The sequence below is a fragment of the Rhinoderma darwinii genome, chromosome 13 (assembly GCF_050947455.1).
Source record: "Rhinoderma darwinii isolate aRhiDar2 chromosome 13, aRhiDar2.hap1, whole genome shotgun sequence".
Classification (NCBI taxonomy): domain Eukaryota; kingdom Metazoa; phylum Chordata; class Amphibia; order Anura; family Rhinodermatidae; genus Rhinoderma; species Rhinoderma darwinii.
The window spans coordinates 69818829-69843527 of record NC_134699.1 but is presented as its reverse complement, the minus strand read 5'-3'; the positions used below and the strand labels follow the sequence as shown (position 1 = coordinate 69843527).

At 44.1% G+C, this 24699-nt stretch overlaps 1 protein-coding gene and 1 long non-coding RNA gene across 3 annotated transcripts in view; one reads left to right on the top strand and one right to left on the bottom strand.

Annotated features, from left to right (window-relative positions):
- The window catches only part of LOC142666403 (uncharacterized), a 60311-nt gene extending 44677 nt beyond the window's left edge, over positions 1–15634 (top strand). For both annotated transcript variants that reach the window (XR_012851678.1, XR_012851679.1), the window contains exons 3-4: positions 13748–13858; positions 15382–15634. This is a non-coding gene — a long non-coding RNA (uncharacterized LOC142666403). The remainder of the gene's footprint in view (positions 1–13747; positions 13859–15381) is intronic.
- The window catches only part of LOC142666212 (uncharacterized), a 94506-nt gene that overhangs the window by 37053 nt on the left and 32754 nt on the right, over positions 1–24699 (bottom strand). Inside the window, exons 2-32 of the mRNA XM_075846192.1 lie at positions 11666–11722; positions 10532–10746; positions 10302–10445; positions 10015–10171; positions 9376–9403; positions 8563–8677; positions 8010–8102; positions 7814–7877; positions 7632–7730; positions 6921–7024; positions 6693–6831; positions 5568–5686; positions 5340–5489; positions 5086–5256; positions 4688–4997; positions 4538–4605; positions 4356–4443; positions 4164–4281; positions 3951–4074; positions 3731–3867; positions 3386–3641; positions 3036–3278; positions 2636–2812; positions 2403–2548; positions 2225–2315; positions 1744–2133; positions 1478–1604; positions 1272–1390; positions 992–1188; positions 343–526; positions 94–259 (exon numbers count right to left, since the gene is read on the bottom strand). Coding sequence (XP_075702307.1) covers positions 94–259; positions 343–526; positions 992–1188; positions 1272–1390; positions 1478–1604; positions 1744–2133; positions 2225–2315; positions 2403–2548; positions 2636–2812; positions 3036–3278; positions 3386–3641; positions 3731–3867; positions 3951–4074; positions 4164–4281; positions 4356–4443; positions 4538–4605; positions 4688–4997; positions 5086–5256; positions 5340–5489; positions 5568–5686; positions 6693–6831; positions 6921–7024; positions 7632–7730; positions 7814–7877; positions 8010–8102; positions 8563–8677; positions 9376–9403; positions 10015–10171; positions 10302–10445; positions 10532–10735 — 4528 coding nt within the window. The 5' untranslated portion in view covers positions 10736–10746; positions 11666–11722. The remainder of the gene's footprint in view (positions 1–93; positions 260–342; positions 527–991; positions 1189–1271; positions 1391–1477; positions 1605–1743; positions 2134–2224; positions 2316–2402; positions 2549–2635; positions 2813–3035; positions 3279–3385; positions 3642–3730; positions 3868–3950; positions 4075–4163; positions 4282–4355; positions 4444–4537; positions 4606–4687; positions 4998–5085; positions 5257–5339; positions 5490–5567; positions 5687–6692; positions 6832–6920; positions 7025–7631; positions 7731–7813; positions 7878–8009; positions 8103–8562; positions 8678–9375; positions 9404–10014; positions 10172–10301; positions 10446–10531; positions 10747–11665; positions 11723–24699) is intronic.

Sequence of the window (24699 nt, the reverse complement as noted above, 5' to 3'; positions counted from 1 at the left end):
GAGAAAAAAAACAATTGAACCCCCTACCTTCTACTCGACTATGAAGACCATTTTCAGTATGTCTTCTAGCGTCATGTTAGGCTGTTTACTTACGTTGGAGGTTCTTGTTTTCTCTCTTCAGAGTCTCCAGCTGGTCTAAAGCCTCTTCATAGGAGTTCTTCATCTTGAAGACCTCAGTGCTAAGTGACCTAGACTCTTTCTGGGAGGCCTCTAATTCAGCCTGAGTTTCCTCATATTTCTGTTTCCAATCAGCCAGCACCTGAACATTGAAAATAATTACGCATAGTAGTTGCTCAACTCAAAGTATTGCCCATCGACAAAAGAACGGCATTGACTACAAACCTTGTCAAAGTTCCTCTGCTTCTTATCAAGAGCAGCACATGCTGCATTGGAACGTTCTACATCCACCATCAGGTCCTCCACTTCTCCTTGGAGTCTTTGTTTGGTCTTCTCCAGAGAAGCACATTTTGAGTTGACTGCCTCGATTTGTTCCTCGGCTTCCTGGAGGCGCTGAGCAAGCTTCTTCCTGTTATACAGAAAGTCCATGATATAGTACACATACAATTTATTTGCACTTATATGAGAGTATTGGAGCTTGGGAAAAGTCCTCAAATATGAGCTCTACATAGTCATTTTAGATCCACTATTGACCCAGACCTGATCAGCAGTGCAGAAAATTTGGTTAGATAAAGGGGTTGTCTCATTACAGACAACCCTTTCATATGAGAGCAGACCACCACGGGTCCCGCTCCCGACAGCCCCGACAAACAGCCGATTTTACTGTGGGAAGCCAAAAATGTACTAAAAATGTCTCGAGTCCGACAGAGAGGGTGCAGCTCTTACAGAGTAGCTCTCCATTATGGCTCATGGAGAGGTCCGTCTTTATGACAACCATATACTCTACTTGGGCATATTGACAGGGGTTGTCTTTATGAGACAAGCCCTTTAAGTCTTCATCATTATTGACAAGGATAGTCCTTGTGAAACGTACTTGGCTTCTTCCAGTTCTTCTGTGCGCTGGATGGCATCGGTCTCGTATTTTGTTCTCCACTGTGAAACCTCGCTGTTGGCCTTGGAGAGAGCACGTTGAAGTTCCCCTTTGGCTTCTTGCTCCTCTTCATATTGTTCCCTGAGTAGGTCACAGTCATGGCGGGAAGACTGCAGAGCATGTGCCAGGGCATTCTTGGCCTTCAAAGAGCGCAATATTGGTTAGCCTTAAAATGTCACATGATAAGCCCAAAAAGGTCACAAATGCTTAAAGCGCATGCTACCTTTGTTTCCTCCTCTAGCTGCCTCTTCAGCTCCTCGGTTTGCTGGGTGAAAGCTTGTTTCCCTCTTGAGAGATGAGAAATTATTGATTCTTTCTCCTCAAGCTGGCGACTGTTTTCACCTATGTGGATGAATTAGCAGCAACCCAATTGGTACGTGTGGTATTACATAAAATAGGTACAGAATTTGGTTTCCCATATATAATTACCATTCTCTGTTTGCAGACGAGCTTTGTGTGCATTTAGGTCATTGATGACTCGAATGTGCTCCTCATCTTTACTTCTAACCTCACTAAATTGGTCCTCAAGGGTTCTGCACATTTTCTCAAAGTTTGCCTGAAAATGCAGATATTCAAGACTTGTATCAATCTCAAAGCGCTTTTTACAGTCTCTCTATGTAGATTGGTTCTACCACAGATGCTAGGACTTTGAGTGAATCAAATTCATCCAAATCGCCCCAGGAACGTGTACTTACTTTGGATTTGGAGACAGATTCCATGTTGCTGGCAAGGTCATCGATCTCCATCTTGAGTTCACTCTTCTCTTTTTCCAGCTTCTGTTTGACTCTTTGCAGGTTATCAATTTGTTCTCCAAACTCAGCCATACTATCGGCATGCTTCTTCCGGAGAGCGGCGGCGGTGGCTTCATGTTGTAGAGTGGCTTCTTCAAGGTCACGTCTCATCTTCTGGAATTCGGCCTCACGCTTCTTGTTCATCTCAATCTGAGCAGAGGTTGCACCACCAGCTTCTTCCAGACGCTCACTGATCTCTTCAAGCTCCCTGGAGTGGTCAGAACGTTGTTTCTCTGCCTTGGCACGAGCTGCACGTTCTGCCTCAATTTCTTCTTCCAGTTCCTCAATACGGGCCTATTGTGTCATTTGAAAACAAAGTATGGTGTGAAGACGTGGAGCAAATATTCATTTTGATCATGTTCGGTGGAAGACTTCAAAATTGTACCTGGAGCTCCTTAATCTTCTTCTGAAGTTGAGCTCCCAGAGCCTGTTCATCTTCAATTCTACTCTGGAGCTGACTGACTTCAAAGTCCTTCCTGTTTTGATTAAGAAATAAAACACACTTAATATATATATTCTTGCCCAGGATCGGTCTCCAACCAGAATGAATTTATGAGTCTTACTTCTTCACTTTCTCATCCAGCTGTTGTCTATCATTTTCCAAGTCCATTGTAGACTCTTGAGCCAACTTCAAATCACCTTCCAGCTTTCTCTTAGCTCTCTCCATGTCCATTCGCAGCTTCTTCTCTTGCTCTAATGATCCTTCGAGCTATGATACAATATGCACATGAAGAATAACGCAAAATAAAAGGTTATGGTCCGGAAGATTTTATAGAACATGAGGTCTTCTACTCACATCATCCACTTGCTGCTCGAGCTTGGTTTTGGCTTTGGTGAGGGTGTTGACTTTGTCTTCTTCAGCTTGCAGATCATCCAAGGTCTGTTGATGGGATTCCTGGAGAGCTTTCTTCTCCTTGGTTAGCTTAGCAATGCTTTCATCGAGCACGGCCATCTCTTCCGTCAGATTTTTCACCTACATTATGGGAACATTAGAAGTTTTCGTTTCCTTCTTGTGTTTATGGTGTGGGCCACATATTTAAGGGAGTAGCGATGGACACGACTAAAAAAAAAGCAAAATTTGCTGCGGCATCGCTTTCCGCACCCTCCTAGATTTCAATCTTGGATCCCACTCTGTCTAGGGCTAAGATATTTTATATTACAGTATATACTAACCTGGTGTTTGTATTAGTACGCACCTTATTTTCTGTGGCGTGTTTCTCCTTCTCAACTTTGGCCAGTGTCAGCTCAAGATCATCAATGTCCTTTTTCAGTTCTGAGCACTCATCCTCCAGTTTCCTCTTCTTGGCTGTTAGTTCAGCATTTGATTCTTCTTCATCTTCTAGCCTCTCATTAATCTCTTTGATTTTGGCTTCCAGTTGAATCTTGGATTTGATGAGACCTTCACATCTTTCCTCTGCATCTGCCAGGCCCTCAGATTCCTGCAAAAAGCAGATGAAACCAAGTTAATCTCTGTTCCCTTATAGGTTTCCATGTTTTTACCCACAGCCATGAACAATAGGATGGATTAAAATGGTCCATTACTTACAGAAGAAACTTGGAGCTGCAGGTCATTTTTCTCCTGGAGAATGGAGACCATCTTCTCCTCCAGCTCCTTTCTCTTGGCTTCTGACTTAATAAGAGCCTCCTTGGTCTTCTCAAACTCTACCTTCATGTTGGCCATCTCTTTCTCAGACTCGGCACTCTTCAGAAGAGGCTTGATCTTGAAATAAAGTTTCATCCATGGCCAAGTCTTGACATTCATGAATGCACGGATGTTGTATTGAATACAGAAGATAGCCTCTCTGGTGATAAAGTGTATTTAGATCACAGAATTACGGACTTGGTCTTTGAAAATATCATTAATTTTTATGAAGTCTAAACATGAAACTACCTCCTCTCGATCATCCTCTGGAACTCAACTCTCATCAAGTATCCTCTGCACCGAGCCTGAGTCCGAGTGATTAGCAGCGCCAGTCTGTCATCTCGCATCTCCTCAAGGGTACCCAACAGACCAGCCTTGAAGAACACCTAAAACCATAGACGTTGATTTAAAATTAGGTATTTCTTAGGAAAATTTCCATTATATACAAAGGTAAAAAACCAAAAAAAACCTTAGTGTGTCCAAATTTGTATTGTGTGTGGTCTACGTCAATGGATCCGAGAAGCTTCTCAGATGCCTTCTTACTGTCAATGAACTGACCTTCTGGGATAGCACTGGCATTTAAGATCTTGTAGCTGTATATTAGAATTTGGTATGAATTAGTTGATTGATTAATTTCCATATTAATGATTGGAGCTGCCGATATCAACTATGTAGTCCATACCGTTGTTTGAAGTCACCATAGATGATTCTGCTGGGAAATCCTTTCCTACAAATCCTGATGCCTTCAAGGACACCATTACACCTGAGCTGGTGCATGACCAGGTGATGATCCATAACACCTATACAAACACAATAACTGGTCAGTACTTAACCAAAAAGCAGTATTTCCAAATTAAAACCAAAAACGTCTTACCTGGGGTCTTGGTTTCATTGGGAATCAGACAACGTACAAAGTGGGGGTGGGTGCTTCTCAAGTTAGACATCAGCTTGTTCAGATTTTCCTTTAGATGTATGAAATCATACATGAGAAACATGAGAAAATCAAATCAAATATATATATATATATATGTATGCAGTAAAGAAATGTTTCCTCACCCTGAAAAGAGCGGACACGGTCTGGAAGGAGGAACCCTTCTTCTTAGCACCTTTCTTGCTACCACCCTCTAAACCCCAAAGAACATTATTCAGTTGCGTTGTATGTTTTGTAGGGTGGTGTAGACTTAGAGGGCTGTGAGAAAATAATACCTGCTTCTCCTGCAGCGTAAGAAGAATATAGGAAAGACAGGAGCTTCACTGAAGATTTCTGGTAGAGACCAATGACCGTCTCATTCAGTGGATCCTTGTTCTTGTCAAGCCAACCACTGATGTTGTAGTCCACGGTCCCGGCATAGTGGACCAGGGAGAAGTGAGCCTCGGCTTTGCCTTTGGCCGGCTTGGGCTTCTGGAAGTTGTTGGACTTGCCGAGATGTTGATCGTACAGCTTGTTCTTGAAGGACGTGTCGGTCGCCTTGGGGAACATGCACTCTTCTTCAAGGATGGAGAAGATGCCCATTGGCTGTGTACAATATGGGACATAGGTTTGATCATCAGAACTTTCTTCACGATTACCGTATCTATGAAAGACGATGAACATAAAAAAATACCTTCTCAATGAGCTCAATGCAGGCGGCCAAGTCCATGCCGAAGTCAATGAACTCCCAGTCTATTCCTTCCTTCTTGTATTCCTCTTGTTCCAGTACAAACATGTGGTGGTTGAAGAATTGCTGCAGCTTCTCATTGGTGAAGTTGATGCAAAGTTGCTCCAAGCTGTTGTACTGATTATAAGAAAACACAAGTCTCACTATGAAGCGCTCTCTCCATGATGTATTTTTACAATATGTCACGTTCCATTACTTACATCAAAGATCTCAAAGCCGGCAATATCCAAGACTCCAATGTAGTGCTGTCTTGGCTGCTTGGTGTCCAGCTGCTGGTTGATACGGATGACCATCCACAAGAACATCTTCTCATAGACGGACTTGCCCAGGGCACCCACTGAGTTGTAAACCTGAACAGAAATTAGAACAACGTCAGTTTTGGGACCATTTTCAATTTGTGATAATTGTGCTAAACCGCTGGGACGTACCTGTTGGACGGTTTGACCTTTGGTCACAAATTCATTTCCGACTTTGACTCTGGGGTAGCACAAAGCTTTCAGCACATCAGCCGAGTTCAGGCCCATCAGGTAGGCAGCCTTGTCAGCCACTAGAAGACAGATGAAACCCTTGTAGATAAAGAAGTTGTTACGATCTTACCTGCGGAACATCTCTAAGCAAACACAGGGTCCGGAGCAAAGAAGTAGAAGCCTTCATAGATAGAACTGCTACAATGGATAGAACTGCTACAATGGATAGAAATGCTACAATGGATAGAACTGCTACAATGGATAGAACTGCTACAATAGATAGAACTGTTACAATATATAGAACTGCTACAATGGATAGAACTGCTACAATAGATATAGCTGCTACAATATATAGAACTGCTACAATAGATAGAACTGCCACAATAGATATAACTGCTACAATAGATATAACTGCTACATTGGATAGAACTGCTACATTGGATAGAACTGCTACATTGGATAGAACTGCTACAACAGATAGAACTGCTACAACAGATAGAACTGCTACAACAGATAGAACTGCTACAATAGATAGAACTGCCACAATAGATATAACTGCTACAATAGATAGAACTGCTACATTGGATAGAACTGCTACATTGGATAGAACTGCTACATTGGATAGAACTGCTACAACAGATAGAACTGCTACAACAGATAGAACTGCTACAACAGATAGAACTGCTACAATGGATAGGACTGCTACAATAGATAGAACTGCTACAATGGATAGGACTGCTACAATAGATAGGACTGCTACAATAGATAGAACTGCTACAATGGATAGAACTGCTACAATAGATAGAACTGCTACAATAGATAGAACTGCTACAATGGATAGAACTGCTACAAAGATCGAACTACTGCAATGGATAGAACTGCTACCGGGGGGGATCTTTGCAAAATTTGGCACCCTGTCTTTTAGGAATGATTTTTATTATTTGGAAATATCTGCATGTAGTCCGTGATGGAGCGCGCCTAATGCTACAATCACCATCCATCTATTCGACCTTGACCGGTCCAGACATCTTAGATGTTTCCAGGTGGATGTGTCTTGAAATTATCCTGCACCACAATCCCACTCACCTTCTGTGCCCTCAGGCTCGGCCTGCTCCTCTCTCTGCTTCTGCTTGAACTTCATGTTACCGAAGTGCATTACAGCACCGGTCATTTTGTAGATGCCGTTTTTTTCATCTGGATTGAACCCCAGGATGTCAATGGCACTCTGTAAATCATAAGCAGAGAATTTCTGTAGAATAACGTCTTATGTACCTCATAGTGGTGTGAGGACCGTTATCTGTAATTAGAACTCACGTCTGTAGCCATCAACTCCTCTTGATCATCAATGCTGGCCACCGTGATCTCACCCTGGCTTACGAAAGGGAAGTCGTATGGGTTGGTTGTGATCAGAAGCATATCTGGAGAAGAACAAAAATAGAACAAATAGAACAATTTAATAGTAGAAGTCCGTGCTTCCCAACCACAAGGGAACCCCTGAACATTTTATCCACTCCTGGGGCACCCCTGATCCCATTCCTACTTCTAGGAAGCTCGGTGTAGAAGGAGGCAAGGCATTCGATAATTCTATATTCTGAGATGTGTTGCCAAGCATCTATGAGCAAATCAAAATCAGTTTGCTATCTCTACTGTAAAAGTGACGAGCTACTGTGTTCAGGGGAACCCCTATCAGTCTCCAAAAAATGCTAGGGCTCCAGGGAACCCCGGTTGGGAAACACTGTTGTAAATTATGATGTTAATCTTGGTTGGAGACATCGCTGGTTCGGTTCCAGTCTTGCCCCCATTTCCAATTGTGACTAATATTCATTTGCTGACCAGGAATATATATATATATATATATATATATATATATATATATATATATCATTACTTTTGCATTTCAGTATTAGGCATGAATTTGAGGTATTACTATGTGCGGCTTGGGTACATTCTAGAGCAGGGAGGTCCTTATAAAAACGGTGTCTACTAAGGTTGAAATACACAAATCGCCCCATTCCTTGGACTTACCGATCAGCTCTGGCCTCTTGTTGGACATGATCTGGTAGAAGATGTGGTAGCTCCTTTCTGCAGACAGCTGGAATGTTACTCTGGACTTTTCCAGAAGATCTGAGAATCGAGGGTTGGAGCCATTAGGAACTTTCTTAGCTTCATAAAAGACTAAAACATTTATTGTTGTCCACTTAACTTACACGTTTCAATGTCCGCAGAGGACAGCTTGCCGGTGGTGCCGAAATGGATTCTGATAAATTTACCCTATAGGCCAAAATGGAATATTGAGAAATGCGAATACATATCCCAAGTGTGGTAGGTCACTGGAACATTGTAACCATACTCAAATCCTGACCATCGCGTAACCTTGTGACAACCCCAGTACGTGATACTTACAAAACGGGAGGAGTTGTCATTCCTCAGAGTCTTGGCGTTACCGAAGGCCTCTAGCAATGGGTTGGCCTGGATGATTTGATCCTCCAGATTTCCCTAAAATGTGTAAGATAAAACCTTAGTATATTATCATTCCTGATTGACATCACCTTCCTCTCGGTTCTCTTTAGAACTGTAAGTTTTCGAGTGACGATTAGAAGATTTCCTTCAAAGTCTATATAACAAGGCGTATGTGTTCCTTAGGTTTTGTATAGACTCTATATATGGTGATATATAGCGCCGTCTCTCCCATCGCTTCCCGTTCTTCCACGGAGATCGGGTCTCGTGATCTCTTAATAACCACATCATCGAGGATCATAATGAAGTTGCAGGTAAAGCTCAGCTCATAGGTGCAAACAAAAGAGGGTCTTTCTGACAGTCATGAGGTCAGAGGCCCGAGGAACACCCCAAAAACAAGATGAAAATAGATTTTTGCACAGCGGTGAATTCCTAATGTGAGGTGAAGTCCGAGTGTTTGCGGTTTCATCAGGTAATGGGTCAGGACAGGGATATTTACCTGCATCTTTCCGGTTTGAGCTTCTTTTTTCTTGGTGTCACCGATAGCTGCAATTGTTGCAAAGTATTGGATGACGCGTTTCGTGTTTACCGTCTTCCCGGCACCAGATTCTCCGCTATGAAACGAGAATGGAGTTCATGTTTAGCGGTTACTTACCCACAATCTCTAGGCACATTGTCTGCACTTCTTGTAAAGTAGAACTCTAATATAACATCACTCAAAGTTAATGTTTTGTCACCTGTGGTTACGGCCCCTCCAGTCTAATAATAAGTACAAGCCTAATTCTAAAGTATTACAAGCCCAATAGTCCAGTATAACACAGTGGTTCCATTAGACTAGTTAGGAGGTAATACAAATCTATCACCATTGCAGCCAACAAAAGAAGTCCAATATTGGCTGGCAACATCCAGGTCACACCCTGGCTAAATACTTCTGATGCCGAAAGATAAAGCCAAGAGTGTTGAATGCTTAGCCTCAAACATTGTCACGTGGCAATGATTCTACCCTAAATCTATAGGTTCCTTATGGAGTTGCCACGATGACCTGCAATGATCTTGACCAGTCCATGTGCTCAATGACCTTTTGATGGAGCAAATAGGCCCCAAAAAGATCAAAAGGGATCGTGTGGTTCCAAGTAAGCAGCCGCACACCCAAGATGAAGCGAACTGGAGCTCGGCCATAGGTCGGGACTCATAATAACCAACCACCCAATAATCCTCTCCATACAGATAAATCCGGACATGGATTGGACGGGTTGCTCATGATTTCGTTAACCTTGTTCTATTGATATAAGGATATGAAGATGAAACTCACGTGATCAGGATAGACTGGTTTTCACGATCTAAGATATATAAGAAAATGAAAAATATCTATTATAAGACGGCAGAAAATACATCTCATGCCGAGCAGTTTAGGCTCGGAACACAGCTGCGTCGGGGGCCCTGTTCATAGCCCCCATCGCAGGTTCTATCAGATTTGCATGCAGAGCTAATCTTCCCGGACACCACAACAGAACTTGACGGACCCTATTAGAAGTCCATGAGGTCCATTAGTGGTATCCATCATGACGCAAATGTGGAAGGAGCCTAAACGGGCACTTAATGACTTCTATGAAGTAATATGACGTATTTAAGGCTTTCTACCGGGAATGGTCTAGGTCCCACCTACAGGAACTCCACCAATCTTGTTGGCTAACTATGTATAAAATATCATCAGCTCTACTTTCTGGCTCTTGTGATCAGCAGATCCATCACAAAATGCCCCTAATCTGATCCACCAGAAGGTCTCACCATGGCTACAGAGAAACTGCAATTCATAGGGTTATCCCATCTAAGGAAGGGGTGGCATATCACTCGGCTTGTCGGGGGGCCCAGGGGTCCAATCCCCACCAATCCCATCACTTGTTTTAAGTTTTTGGTTGTTACCCTTCACGTCATCAGAGTTAGTACTCACCAGTCAGCATTGCCTGATAGGCGTTATCAGAGATGGAGAAGATGTGTGGTGGGGCCTCCTGACGCTTCTTGCCTCGGTATCCAGCCACCACCTCGGGGTTGTACACCGGCAGCCACTTGTAGGGATTGACCGTGACGCAAAAAAGTCCCGAATAGGTCTACAAACAAGGAAACCAATTTAATTTGCTAGTTTTTCTATTATACAACAGAGAAACCTATTTCCAGGCAATGATATGTGTAGAGCCAACTAGCCATGGTCCCGTATCACAGGAGATTGTCCGTACTTACGTAGATCATCCAGGCCGCATAACGCTCTTTGAGGTTATATAGGACAGCAGGTTCATTCAGGTGGGTCATCATCGCCATGTCTTCAATCTTATCGTACTTGGGAGGGTTCATGGGGAAGACATCATCATCCTTCACTGTGACGGTCTGTACCGGAAAAACGGAGGAACAGTAGGTTGTCAAGTCTGCAGAGTACAAGAAGGGGGGACTGCTTTCTATGGGTTGGATCTTACGGTGTTATCTTCTTTCTTTACGGTCACTTTTCCACCTTCTCGGCTCTGGATGGTTCCTTTGACGTACATCACTTTTGGGTCAATCACAAAGTAAGATGCTTTGGCATCAAAGGGGCGATTTTGGGCCTCTATCCTCTCTTTCTCATTTTTTCTGAGGAACTGAGCGGCCTCGCCAAAAATGGACATCTCTGCGTCACTACTCATGGTTGCGGTTTCTGCGTGACCAGAAAGAAAATATACAATTACTTTCTGCACTTCCTCATGTAATAATCACACCCTAGAGGTAATAATAATCCTTAAAGGGGTCGTCTAGTTGAGAAAACCCAATGTCATACCCCCTATTAGTGAATTCTGAGATATTAGAGGGGGTCCTCTGTTCATGACCCTCATCTCTTGGCCAGAGTGGAGAGCGGTTACATAGAGTGTCTCTGGAGGACATTGAAATGAATGGAACCTGTGTAATACTACATTTCACCTGTGGTGGCGCTGCAGGGAAACTGAACACTTACTGAGTTTCCTCACCGCTGATCGCTGGGGTCCCAGCAGGAGGACACTGTGATCAAATTATTATTAAGGGATCCTACTAACAAGTAGGGATTGTCCAAATCGGAGAACCCCTTTAACTATCCAACCGATTTTTGGGGCGTCTTTGCATCTATCAAAGCAAAAACTTTTGCTTCTGACTGGTCGTTTCTATTTCAGTTGTGATCACTGATCCAATCAGAGAATTTAGTTCAACTTGGTCTGAGAACATGTTGGTCTGAGAATAATTCCTGTGATACGAGCGATCGTGTCATGGGACGTATCTGCTCATTTGAGGCCGCTTCCCACAAAAGCGCAACGATCATTGGATCGTGGCCGCATTTTTATATCTATGGTCAGCTTTACTGACCTCGATCTTGGCGATTGGACAGACATTTATTTTCGAATATCTAACTTTACATTTATGAGAAACTTAAAATCATTGGGTCTATTGGCCAAGCAGTCAACATTTTTGGATAAGAATATGAAATAAATATAACCGTAATATTGGGAGTTCTAGAAAGGATTTGGGTGGAGTTGTCCTTTAGTTGGAAGTATAGTCAGGGTCTTATATAACCTATAGTCACGGTGGCATTGACGCCATCTACTCACCTTTACTACGTCTTCAAGATGTCAAAATGAGGATCACGAAATGACAAGAAAATGAAGCTGAAAAAAATCCCGAAAACACAACAATGTTGATAGTCGGCAGGAACCTACACAACTAAGATTGAAAAATTAGGGGCGTCTTGGACCCCACAAGACTCTTGGGCACAGGCACCTAAATTTCCATATGACTTCATATTTGCTTTCTTCTAGAAACACTGCCACACCTGTCCACAGGTTGTATGCGGTATTGCAGCTCAATGACATTGAGCTGGATGTGACGGAGCCGCAATACCACACACAACCTGTGGACAGATGTGGCACATTATTTTAATCCTTGAGAACCCCTTTAAGCTTTTGGATTACGACCCCCCCCCCTCCCCCTTCCAACCCCAAATGAGATGTTGTCAAGGATTTCCATCCCTGTGATTAACCCTTCCAATACCATCAGATTATAATAAGGATGTGGTCATCTCACTTCAGCAAATGTATAAAGCAACATGGCGGATTCAATACGGATCGGCACTTATGGGTGGGGCCTAGAGCTTTCAAAGAGGCCATATGACTTTTTGGCTGGAAAATTGGGGCTCCAGCCCGGCCATGGGATCAGCCACATAATGATCGTGAGTAAGATCGCGGCTTTCAACTCATTGGGATTTCATAGAAAAATGAGAAATTCCAAAATATCTCCATGTGGGATCCTGAGCATTGACAATCCAGGGAGATGGCCACAAGGGGCAGTGTGGCCCGGAGACACGAGCTTACCTCTAGATGCAGAGCCAGTGAAGGATGGCTGTCAGCCCCCGTCCACATTACTTTTATACGCACCCGATTGCTAGTCCAGCACATTGGTGCTCTATATTTGGTAAATCATTCTCAGGCACAGCTGGAATAACGTGTCGCGGCTTTGATGTCTAGTCTGTTTAGGCACGCTGCGATATAATTGGCTGGAAGTTTACACAAGGCCATATGGGCAAATCATTCATGGAAGAGGGTGATGTATACGTAGTGTGGGTTACAGCTTTCTAAGCTGCAGACAGACACTGAAACAGGAGCCGGCAGGGAAGAAAGGGCGCGGGACGGGACCCTCACACTTAACGGTAATAATAATCAACCACAATTACTACACAGATCTCGCCATGACCAGCAACTGGGAGATAGATAGATAGATAGATAGATAGATAGATAGATAGATAGATAGATAGATAGATAGATAGATAGATAGATAGATAGATAGATAGATAGATAGATAGATATGAGATAGATAGATAGATAGATAGATAGATAGATAGATAGATAGATAGATAGATAGATAGATAGATAGATAGATAGATAGATAGATAGATAGATAGATATGAGATAGATAGATAGATAGATAGATATGAGATAGATAGATAGATAGATAGATAGATAGATAGATAGATAGATAGATAGATAGATAGATATGAGATAGATAGATAGATAGATAGATAGATAGATAGATAGATAGATAGATAGATAGATAGATAGATAGATAGATAGATAGATAGATAGATAGATAGATAGATAGATATGAGATAGATATGAGATAGATAGATAGATATGAGATAGATAGATAGATAGATAGATAGATAGATAGATAGATAGATAGATAGATAGATAGATAGATAGATAGATAGATAGATAGATAGATAGATAGATAGATAGATAGATAGATATGAGATAGATAGATAGATAGATAGATAGATAGATAGATAGATAGATAGATAGATAGATAGATAGATAGATAGATAGATAGATAGATAGATAGATAGATATGAGATAGATAGATAGATAGATAGATAGATAGATAGATAGATAGATAGATAGATAGATAGATAGATAGATATCCATCTATCTATCTCTCAAATCTATCTATCTATCTATCCATCTCATATCTATCCATCTCATATCTATCTCTAATCTATCTATCTATCTATCTATCTATCTATCTCATATCTATCTATCTATCTATCTCATATCTATCTCATATCTATCTCATATCTATCTATCTATCTCATATCTATCTATCCATCTCATATTCATCCATCTATCTATCTATCTATCTAGATATATACAAATTCCAGCAGCATCGGCAGCATGTGGGTGCAAGCTCTGAGGGACAGACCAAGTCCCAAATACACAGGAAACGAAAAATGAGCAGCAACTCCAATAGTTAAGGTGAAAAAAGTGGGTACTTTATTGCCCGTGCAACGTTTCATCTCCGTCCACTGGAGCCTTTCTCTATCTATCTCATATCTATCTATCTATCTATCTATCTCATATCTATCTATCTATCTATCTATCTATCTATCTATCTATCTATCTATCTATCTATCTATCTATCTCATATCTATCTCATATCTATCTATCTATCTATCTATCTATCTATCTATCTATCTATCTATCTCATATCTATCTATCTATCTATCTATCTATCTATCTATCTATCTATCTATCTCATATCCATCTATCTATCTATCTATCTATCTATCTATCTATCTATCTATCTATCTCTCATATCTATCTGTCTGTCTATCTGTCTAACCAGCCTGTATACATGTGTGAGAGGTTGTCACAGCCCCGCCCCCTGTTACTGACATCACTGATATATAATATAATTACACTGTGATCAGACATGAGATCCACACAACTTATATACAGTAACAGCTATTCATCTATTACTACTGACAACCAGCCTGTATATCATGTGTGAGAGGTTGTCACAGCCCCGCCCCCTGTTACTGACATCACTGATATATAATATAATTACATGTGATCAGACATGAGATCCACACATCTTATATACAGTAACAACTATTCATCTATTACTACTGACAACCAGCCTGTATATCATGTGTGAGAGGTTGTCACAGCCCCGCCCCCTGTTACTGACATCACTGATATATAATATAATTACATGTGATCAGACATGAGATCCACACATCTTATATACAGTAACAGCTGTTCATCTATTACTACTGACAACCAGCCTGTATATCATGTGTGAGAGGTTGTCACAGCCCCGCCCCCTGTTACTGACATCACTAATATATAATATAATTACATTGTGATCAGACATGAGATCCACACATCTTATATACAGTAACAGCTATTCATCTATTACTACTGACAACCAGCCTGTATATCATGTGTGAGAGGTTGTCACAGCTCCGCCCCCTGTTACTGACATCACTGATATATAATATAATTACATTGTGATCAGACATGAGATCCACACATCTTATATACAGTAACAGCTATTCATCTATTACTACTGACAACCAGCCTGTATATCATGTGTGAGAGGTTGTCACAGCCCCGCCCTCTGTTACTGACATCACTGATATATAATATAATTACATGTGATCAGACATGAGATCCACACATCTTATATACAGTAACAGCTATTCATCTATTACTACTGACAACCAGCCTGTATATCATGTGTGAGAGGTTGTCACAGCCCCGCCCCCTGTTACTGACATCACTGATATATAATATAATTACATGTGATCAGACATGAGATCCACACATCTTATATACAGTAACAGCTATTCATCTATTACTACTGACACCCAGCCTGTATATCATGTGTGAGAGGTTGTCACAGCCCCGCCCCCTGTTACTGACATCACTGATATATAATATATGAATATTCAGCACTGAACTTGTATTTTAATTTGTCTTTTTTTCCTCCCTAGAAACAGAATGTGGATATTGTGATGGAGTAACATCAGGAATATGTGATAGTACACGACGTCCGTCACTGGTGTCTCGTATTTACATTTGATGCCCCCCCCCCCACATATGAGAAACCCCCTATAAAGCGTTCTGTAGACTCGCCCCCCCCCCCCCTCTCTCCTCAATGAATAAGAGTGTGTCTTCATCCTGTGGTGATTTACATTTTATATGATGATTATTGCTATTATTATTTTTATTACTTTGTATCAATTTTGGACATTTTCTATATAAAATCATGACTTTTTATCCTTTGGTCTTTTCCTGTTTCCGGTGACATTATTGGGGACACTATGACATCCACCCCCGGCGCCCGTTCATATATTTTCATTTATTTTTATCATTTTATATTTTTTTCTTATGATGAACATTTTGCTGCCCCCTAGCGGTGGCGTAATGAACGCTGGGGGCGGAGCCGCGCCGCTGCTGTATTTTAGACTGTACTTGGGATAATCCTGTATTTTTGTGGGGGGTTCGGGGGTCTCATCACAGTGAGGAGCAGATAGCTGCGGTGTATATATGTGACCTTTACTTATAGTCAGATATTTCCCACCCCCCCGGGCCCGGTGGCAGCTGAGGGATTATGAGACGGTGAAATCACTGCGGTATTTTAAGGAGGTGTTTGATACTCGGCCAATGTCGGCTCCTTGGAAGACGCCAGAAAAACTTCTATGTGACGTCTTTATATGAGGGGAGTGACATCACACAGGAGACCGCGGGGATATAAGTGATCTCAAATACCTGGATCTACTGATACGCCTCAAGGTCTACTGTACCTGCGCAACCTTCTCATACATCGCAGGGTCTACTATACATCGTAGGGTCTACTGTACCTGCACAACCTTCGTATACATCCCAGGGTCTACTGTACCTGCACAACCTTCTCATACATCCCAGGATCTACTGTACCTGCACAACCTTCGTATACATCCCAGGGTCTACTGTACCTGCGCAACCTTCTCATACATCCCAGGGTCTACTGTACCTGCGCAACCTTCTCATACATCCCAGGATCTACTGTACCTGCGCAACCTTCTCATACATCCCAGGGTCTACTGTACCTGCACAACCTTCTCATACATCCCAGGGTCTACTGTACCTGCGCAACCTTCTCATACATCGCAGGGTCTACTGTACCTGCACAACCTTCTCATACATCTCAGGATCTACTGTACCTGCACAACCTTCTCATACATCCCAGGGTCTACTGTACCTGCACAACCTTCTCATACATCCCAGGATCTACTGTACCTGCACAACCTTCGTATACATCCCAGGGTCTACTGTACCTGCACAACCTTCTCATACATCCCAGGGTCTACTGTACCTGCACAACCTTCTCATACATCGCAGGGTCTACTGTACCTGCACAACCTTCTCATACATCGCAGGGTCTACTGTACCTGCGCAACCTTCTCATACATCGTAGGGTCTACTGTACCTGCACAACCTTCTCATACATCGTAGGGTCTACTGTACCTGCACAACCTTCTCATACATCGTAGGGTCTACTGTACCTGCACAACCTTCTCATACATCCCAGGGTCTACTGTACCTGCACAACCTTCTCATACATCCCAGGATCTACTGTACCTGCACAACCTTCTCATACATCCCAGGGTCTACTGTACCTGCACAACCTTCTCATACATCCCAGGATCTACTGTACCTGCACAACCTTCGTATACATCCCAGGGTCTACTGTACCTGCACAACCTTCTCATACATCGCAGGATCTACTGTACCTGCACAACCTTCGTATACATCCCAGGGTCTACTGTACCTGCACAACCTTCTCATACATCCCAGGGTCTACTGTACCTGCACAACCTTCTCATACATCGCAGGGTCTACTGTACCTGCGCAACCTTCTCATACATCGTAGGGTCTACTGTACTTGCTCAACCTTCTCATACAGCTCAGGGTCTACTGTACCTGCACAACCTTCTCATACATCGTAGGGTCTACTGTACCTGCACAACCTTCTCATACATCGTAGGTTCTACTGTACCTGCACAACCTTCTCATACATCCCAGGGTCTACTGTACCTGCACAACCTTCTCATACATCTTAGGGTCTGCTGTACCTGTGCAACCTTCTCATACATCCCAGGGTCTACTGTACCTGTGCAACCTTCTCATACATCCCAGGGTCTACTGTACCTGCACAACCTTCTCATACATCCCAGGGTCTACAGTACCTGCACAACCTTCTCATACATCCCAGGGTCTACTGTACCTGCACAACCTTCTCATACATCGCAGGGTCTACTGTACCTGCGCAACCTTCTCATACATCGCAGGGTCTACTGTACCTGCACAACCTTCTCATACATCGTAGGGTCTACTGTACCTGCACAACCTTCTCATACATCGTAGGGTCTACTGTACCTGCACAACCTTCTCATACATCCCGGGGTCTACTGTACCTGCACAACCTTCTCATACATCCCAGGATCTACTGTACCTGCACAACCTTCGTATACATCCCAGGGTCTACTGTACCTGCACAACCTTCTCATACATCCCAGGGTCTACTGTACCTGCACAACCTTCTCATACATCCCAGGGTCTACTGTACCTGCACAACCTTCTCATACATCCCAGGGTCTACTGTACCTGTGCAACCTTCTCATACATCGCAGGGTCTACTGTACCTACACAACCTTCTCATACAGCTCAAGATCTACTGTACCTGCGCAACCTTCTCATACATCCCAGGGTCTACTGTACCTGCACAACCTTCGTATACATCCCAGGGTCTACTGTACCTGCACAACCTTCTCATACAGCTCAAGATCTACTGTACCTGCGCAACCTTCTCATACATCCCAGGGTCTACTGTACCTGCACAACCTTCTCATACATCCCAGGGTCTACTGTACCTGCGCAACCTTCGTATACATCCCAGGGTCTACTGTACCTGCACAACCTTTTCATACATCGCAGGGTCTACTGTACCTGTACAACCTTCTCATACATCCCAGGATCTACTGTACCTGCACAACCTTCTCATACATCCCAGGGTCTACTGTACCAGCACAACCTTCTCATACATCCCAAGCTCTACTGTACCTGCACAACCTTCTCATACAGCTCAGGGTCTGCTGTACTTGCACAACCTTCTCATACATCGCAGGGTCTACTGTACCTGCACAACCTTCTCATACATCCCAGGGTCTACTGTACCAGCACAACCTTCTCATACATCGCAGGGTCTACTGTACCTGCACAACCTTCTCATACATCCCAGGGTCTACTGTACCAGCACAACCTTCTCATACATCCCAGGGTCTACTGAACCTGCACAACCTTCTCATACATCCCAGGGTCTACTGTACCTGCGCAACCTTCTCATACATCGCATGGTCTACTGTACCTGCACAACCATCTCATACATCCCAGAGTCTACTGTACCTGCACAACCTTCTCATACAGCTCAAGATCTACTGTACCTGCGCAACCTTCTCATACAGCTCAGGGTCTGCTGTACCTGCACAACCTTCTCATACATCCCAGGGTCTACTATACCTGCACAACCTTCTCATACATCCCAGGGTCTACTGTACCTGCACAACCTTCTCATACAGCTCAAGATCTACTGTACCTGCGCAACCTTCTCATACAGCTCAGGGTCTACTGTACCTGCACAACCTTCTCATACAGCTCAGGGTCTACTGTACCTGCACAACCTTCTCATACAGCTCAGGGTCTACTGTACCTGTGCAACTTTCTCATACATCCCAGGGTCTACTGTACCTGCACAACCTTCTCATACATCCCAGGATCTACTGTACCTGCACAACCTTCGTATACATCCCAGGGTCTACTGTACCTGCACAACCTTCTCATACATCCCAGGGTCTACTGTACCTGCACAACCTTCTCATACATCGCAGGGTCTACTGTACCTGCACAACCTTCTCATACATCGCAGGGTCTACTGTACCTGCACAACCTTCTCATCCATCGCAGGGTCTACTGTACCTGCACAACCTTCTCATACAGCTCAGGGTCTACTGTACCTGCACAACCTTCTCATACATCCCAGGGTCTACTGTACCTGCACAACCTTCTCATACATCCCAGGATCTACTGTACCTGCACAACCTTCGTATACATCCCAGGGTCTACTGTACCTGCACAACCTTCTCATACATCCCAGGGTCTACTGTACCTGCACAACCTTCTCATACATCGCAGGGTCTACTGTACCTGCACAACCTTCTCATACATCGCAGGGTCTACTGTACCTGTGCAACCTTCTCATACATCCCAGGGTCTACTGTACCAGCACAACCTTCTCATACATTGCAGGATCTACTGTACCTGCTCAACCTTCTCATACATCCCAGGGTCTACTGTACCTGCACAACCTTCTCATACATCTTAGGGTCTGCTGTACCTGTGCAACCTTCTCATACATCCCAGGGTCTACTGTACCTGTGCAACCTTCTCATACATCCCAGGGTCTACTGTACCTGCACAACCTTCTCATACATCCCAGGGTCTACAGTACCTGCACAACCTTCTCATACATCCCAGGGTCTACTGTACCTGCACAACCTTCTTATACATCGCAGGGTCTACTGTACCTGCACAACCTTCTCATACATCCCAGGGTCTACTGTACCAGCACAACCTTCTCATACATCCCAGGGTCTACTGTACCTGCACAACCTTCTCATACATCCCAGGGTCTACTGTACCTGCGCAACCCTCTCATACATCGCATGGTCTACTGTACCTGCACAACCATCTCGTACATCCCAGAGTCTACTGTACCTGCACAACCTTCTCATACAGCTCAAGATTTACTGTACCTGCGCAACCTTCTCATACAGCTCAGGGTCTGCTGTACCTGCACAACCTTCTCATACATCCCAGGGTCTACTATACCTGTGCAACCTTCTCATACAGCTCAAGATCTACTGTACCTGCGCAACCTTCTCATACATCTCAGGGTCTACTGTACCTGCACAACCTTCTCATACAGCTCAGGGTCTACTGTACCTGCGCAACCTTCTCATACAGCTCAAGATCTACTGTACCTGCGCAACCTTCTCATACATCTCAGGGTCTGCTGTACCTGCACAACCTTCTCATACATCGCAGGGTCTACTGTACCTGCACAACCTTCTCATACAGCTCAGGGTCTACTGTACCTGCACAACCTTCTCATACAGCTCAGGGTCTACTGTACCTGCACAACCTTCTCATACAGCTCAGGGTCTACTGTACCTGCGCAACCTTCTCATACATCCCAGGGTCTACTGTACCAGCACAACCTTCTCATACATTGCAGGGTCTACTGTACCTGCACAACCTTCTCATACATCCCAGGGTCTACTGTACCTGCACAACCTTCTCATACATCTTAGGGTCTGCTGTACCTGTGCAACCTTCTCATACATCGCAGGGTCTACTGTACCTGTGCAACCTTCTCATACATCCCAGGGTCTACTGTACCTGTGCAACCTTCTCATACATCCCAGGGTCTACTGTACCTGCACAACCTTCTCATACATCCCAGGGTCTACTGTACCTGCACAACCTTCTCATACATCCCAGGATCTACTGTACCTGCACAACCTTCTCATACATCCCAGGGTCTACTGTACCTGCACAACCTTCTCATACATCCCAGGGTCTACTGTACCTGCACAACCTCATACATCGCAGGGTCTGCTGTACCTGCACAACCTTCTCATACATCCCAGGGTCTACTGTACCTGTGCAACCTTCTCATACATCCCAGGGTCTACTGTACCTGTGCAACCTCTCATACATCCCAGGGTCTACTGTACCTGTGCAACCTTCTCATACATCGCAGGGTCTACTGTACCTGCGCAACCTTCTCATACAGCTCAGGGTCTACTGTACCTCTGCAACCTTCTCATACAGCTCAGGGTCTACTGTACCTGCACAACCTTCTCATACATCGCAGGGTCTACTGTACCTGCACAACCTTCTCATACATCGCAGGGTCTACTGTACCTGCACAACCTTCTCATACATCCCAGGGTCTACTGTACCTGCACAACCTTTTCATACATCGCAGGGTCTACTGTACCTGTACAACCTTCTCATACATCGCAGGGTCTACTGTACCTGCACAACCTTCTCATACATCCCAGGGTCTACTGTACCTGCACAACCTTCTCATACATCCCACGGTCTACTGTACCTGCACAGCCTTCTCATACATCCCAGGGTCTACTGTACCAGCACAACCTTCTCATACATCCCAAGGTCTACTGTACCTGCACAACCTTCTCATACATCCCAGGGTCTACTGTACCTGTGCAACCTTCTCATACATCCCAGGGTCTACTGTACCAGCACAACCTTCTCATACATCCCAAGGTCTACTGTACCTGCACAACCTTCTCATACATCCCAGGGTCTACTGTACCTGCACAACCTTCTCATACATCCCAGGGTCTACTGTACCTGTGCAACCTTCTCATACATCCCAGGGTCTACAGTACCAGCACAACCTTCTCATACAACGCAGGGTCTACTGTACCTGCACAACCTTCTCATACATCGCAGGGTCTACTGTACCTGCACAACCTTCTCATACATCTCAAAGTCTACTGTACCTGCGCAACCTTCTCATACATCCCAGGGTCTACTGTAACTGCACAAACTTCTCATACATCGCAGGGTCTACTGTACCTGCACAACCTTCTCATACATCGCAGGGTCTACTGTACCTGCACAACCTTCTCATACATCCCAGGGTCTACTGTACCTGTACAACCTTCTCATACATCGCAGGGTCTACTGTACCTGCACAACCTTCTCATACATCCCAGGGTCTACTGTACCTGCACAACCTTCTCATACATCCCAGGGTCTACTGTACCTGCACAACCTTCTCATACATCTCAAAGTCTACTGTACCTGCGCAACCTTCTCATACATCCCAGGGTCTAATGTACCTGCACAACCTTCTCATACATCGCAGGGTCTACTGTACCTGTGCAACCTTCTCATACATCCCAGGGTCTACTGTACCTGCACAACCTTCTCATACATCTCAAAGTCTACTGTACCTGCGCAACCTTCTCATACATCCCAGGGTCTACTGTACCTGCACAACCTTCTCATACATCGCAGGGTCTAATGTACCTGCACAACCTTCTCATACATCGCAGGGTCTACTGTACCTGCACAACCTTCTCATACATCGCAGGGTCTACTGTACCTGCACAACCTTCTCATACATCCCAGGGTCTACTGTACCTGCACAACCTTTTCATACATCGCAGGGTCTACTGTACCTGTACAACCTTCTCATACATCGCAGGGTCTACTGTACCTGCACAACCTTCTCATACATCCCAGGGTCTACTGTACCAGCACAACCTTCTCATACATCGCAGGGTCTACTGTACCAGCACAACCTTCTCATACATCCCAGGGTCTACTGTACCTGCACAACCTTCTCATACATGTCAAGGTCTACTGTACCTGTGCAACCTTCTCATACATCTCAAAGTCTACTGTACCTGCACAACCTTCTCATACATCGCAGGGTCTACTGTACCTGCACAGCCTTCTCATACATCGCAGGGTCTACTGTACCTGCACAACCTTCTCATACATGTCAAGGTCTACTGTACCTGCACAACCTTCTCATACATCCCAGGGTCTACTGTACCTGCACAACCTTCTCATACATGTCAAGGTCTACTGTACCTGTGCAACCTTCTCATACATCTCAAAGTCTACTGTACCTGCACAACCTTCTCATACATCGCAGGGTCTACTGTACCTGTGCAACCTTCTCATACATCGCAGGGTCTACTGTACCTGCACAACCTTCTCATACATCTCCAAGTCTACTGTACCTGCACCACCTTCTCATACATCCCAGGGTCTACTTTACCTGCACCACCTTCTCATACATCTCAAAGTCTACTGTACCTGCGCAACCTTTTTATATGTTTGAAGTCCCACACAAAGGTGCAGCTAAGGGCATGGGCCCCGCTGCAAAAGTCCCCCCCCCCCAGTTCTCTTTATGGCCGATGGCCACAGCTCTCAGGTACATCGCGGGATCTCTTCACGGATACCGATGCAGTGCGGGTCGGTACTAAGGATATCAGGGGCGATACTGAGGACATCAGGGGCGATACTGAGGACATCAGGGGCGATACTGAGGACATCAGGGGCGATACTGAGGACATAGGATAGTATTAGATACTCAGCAGACAGTATCACACATGATAGGATTAGATACTCAGTAGACAGTATCACACATGATATGATTAGATACACAGCTCAGCAGACAGTATCAGATATGATAGGATTAGATACGCAGCTCAGCAGACAGTATCACACATGATAGGATTAGATACACAGCTCAGCAGACGGTATCACATATGATAGGATTAGATAAACAGCTCAGCAGACAGTATCACACATGATAGGATTAGATACACAGCTCAGCAGACAGTATCACACATGATAGGATTAGATACACAGCAAACAGTATCACACACGATAGGATTAGATACACAACTCAGCAGACAGTATCACGCATGATAGGATTAGATACACAGCTCAGCAGACAGTATCACACATGACAGGATTAGATAGACAGCTCAGCAGACAATATCACACATGATAGGATTAGATACACAGCTCAGCAGGCAGTATCACACATGATAGGATTAGATACACAGCAAACAGTATCACACACGATAGGATAAGATACACAGCTCAGCAGACAGTATCACACATGATAGGATTAGATACACAGCTCAGCAGACAGTATCACACATGATAGGATTAGATACACAGCTCAGCAGACAGTATCACACATGACAGGATTAGATACACAGCTCAGCAGACAGTATCACACATGATAGGATTAGATACACAGCTCAGCAGACAGTATCACACATGATAGGATTAGATACACAGCTCAGCAGACAGTATCACACATGACAGGATTAGATACACAGCTCAGCAGACAGTATCACACATGATAGGATTAGATACACAGCTCAGCAGACAGTATCACACATGATAGGATTAGATACAGCTCAGCAGACAGTATCACACATGATAGGATTAGATACACAGTACAGCAGACAGTATCACACGATAGGATTAGATACACAGCTCAGCAGACAGTATCACACATGATAGGATTAGATACAGCTCAGCAGACAGTATCACACATGACAGGATTTGATACAGCGGCTCAGTATGACACGGGATTAGATACAGCGGCTCAGTATCGCACAGGATTAGATACAGCGGCTCAG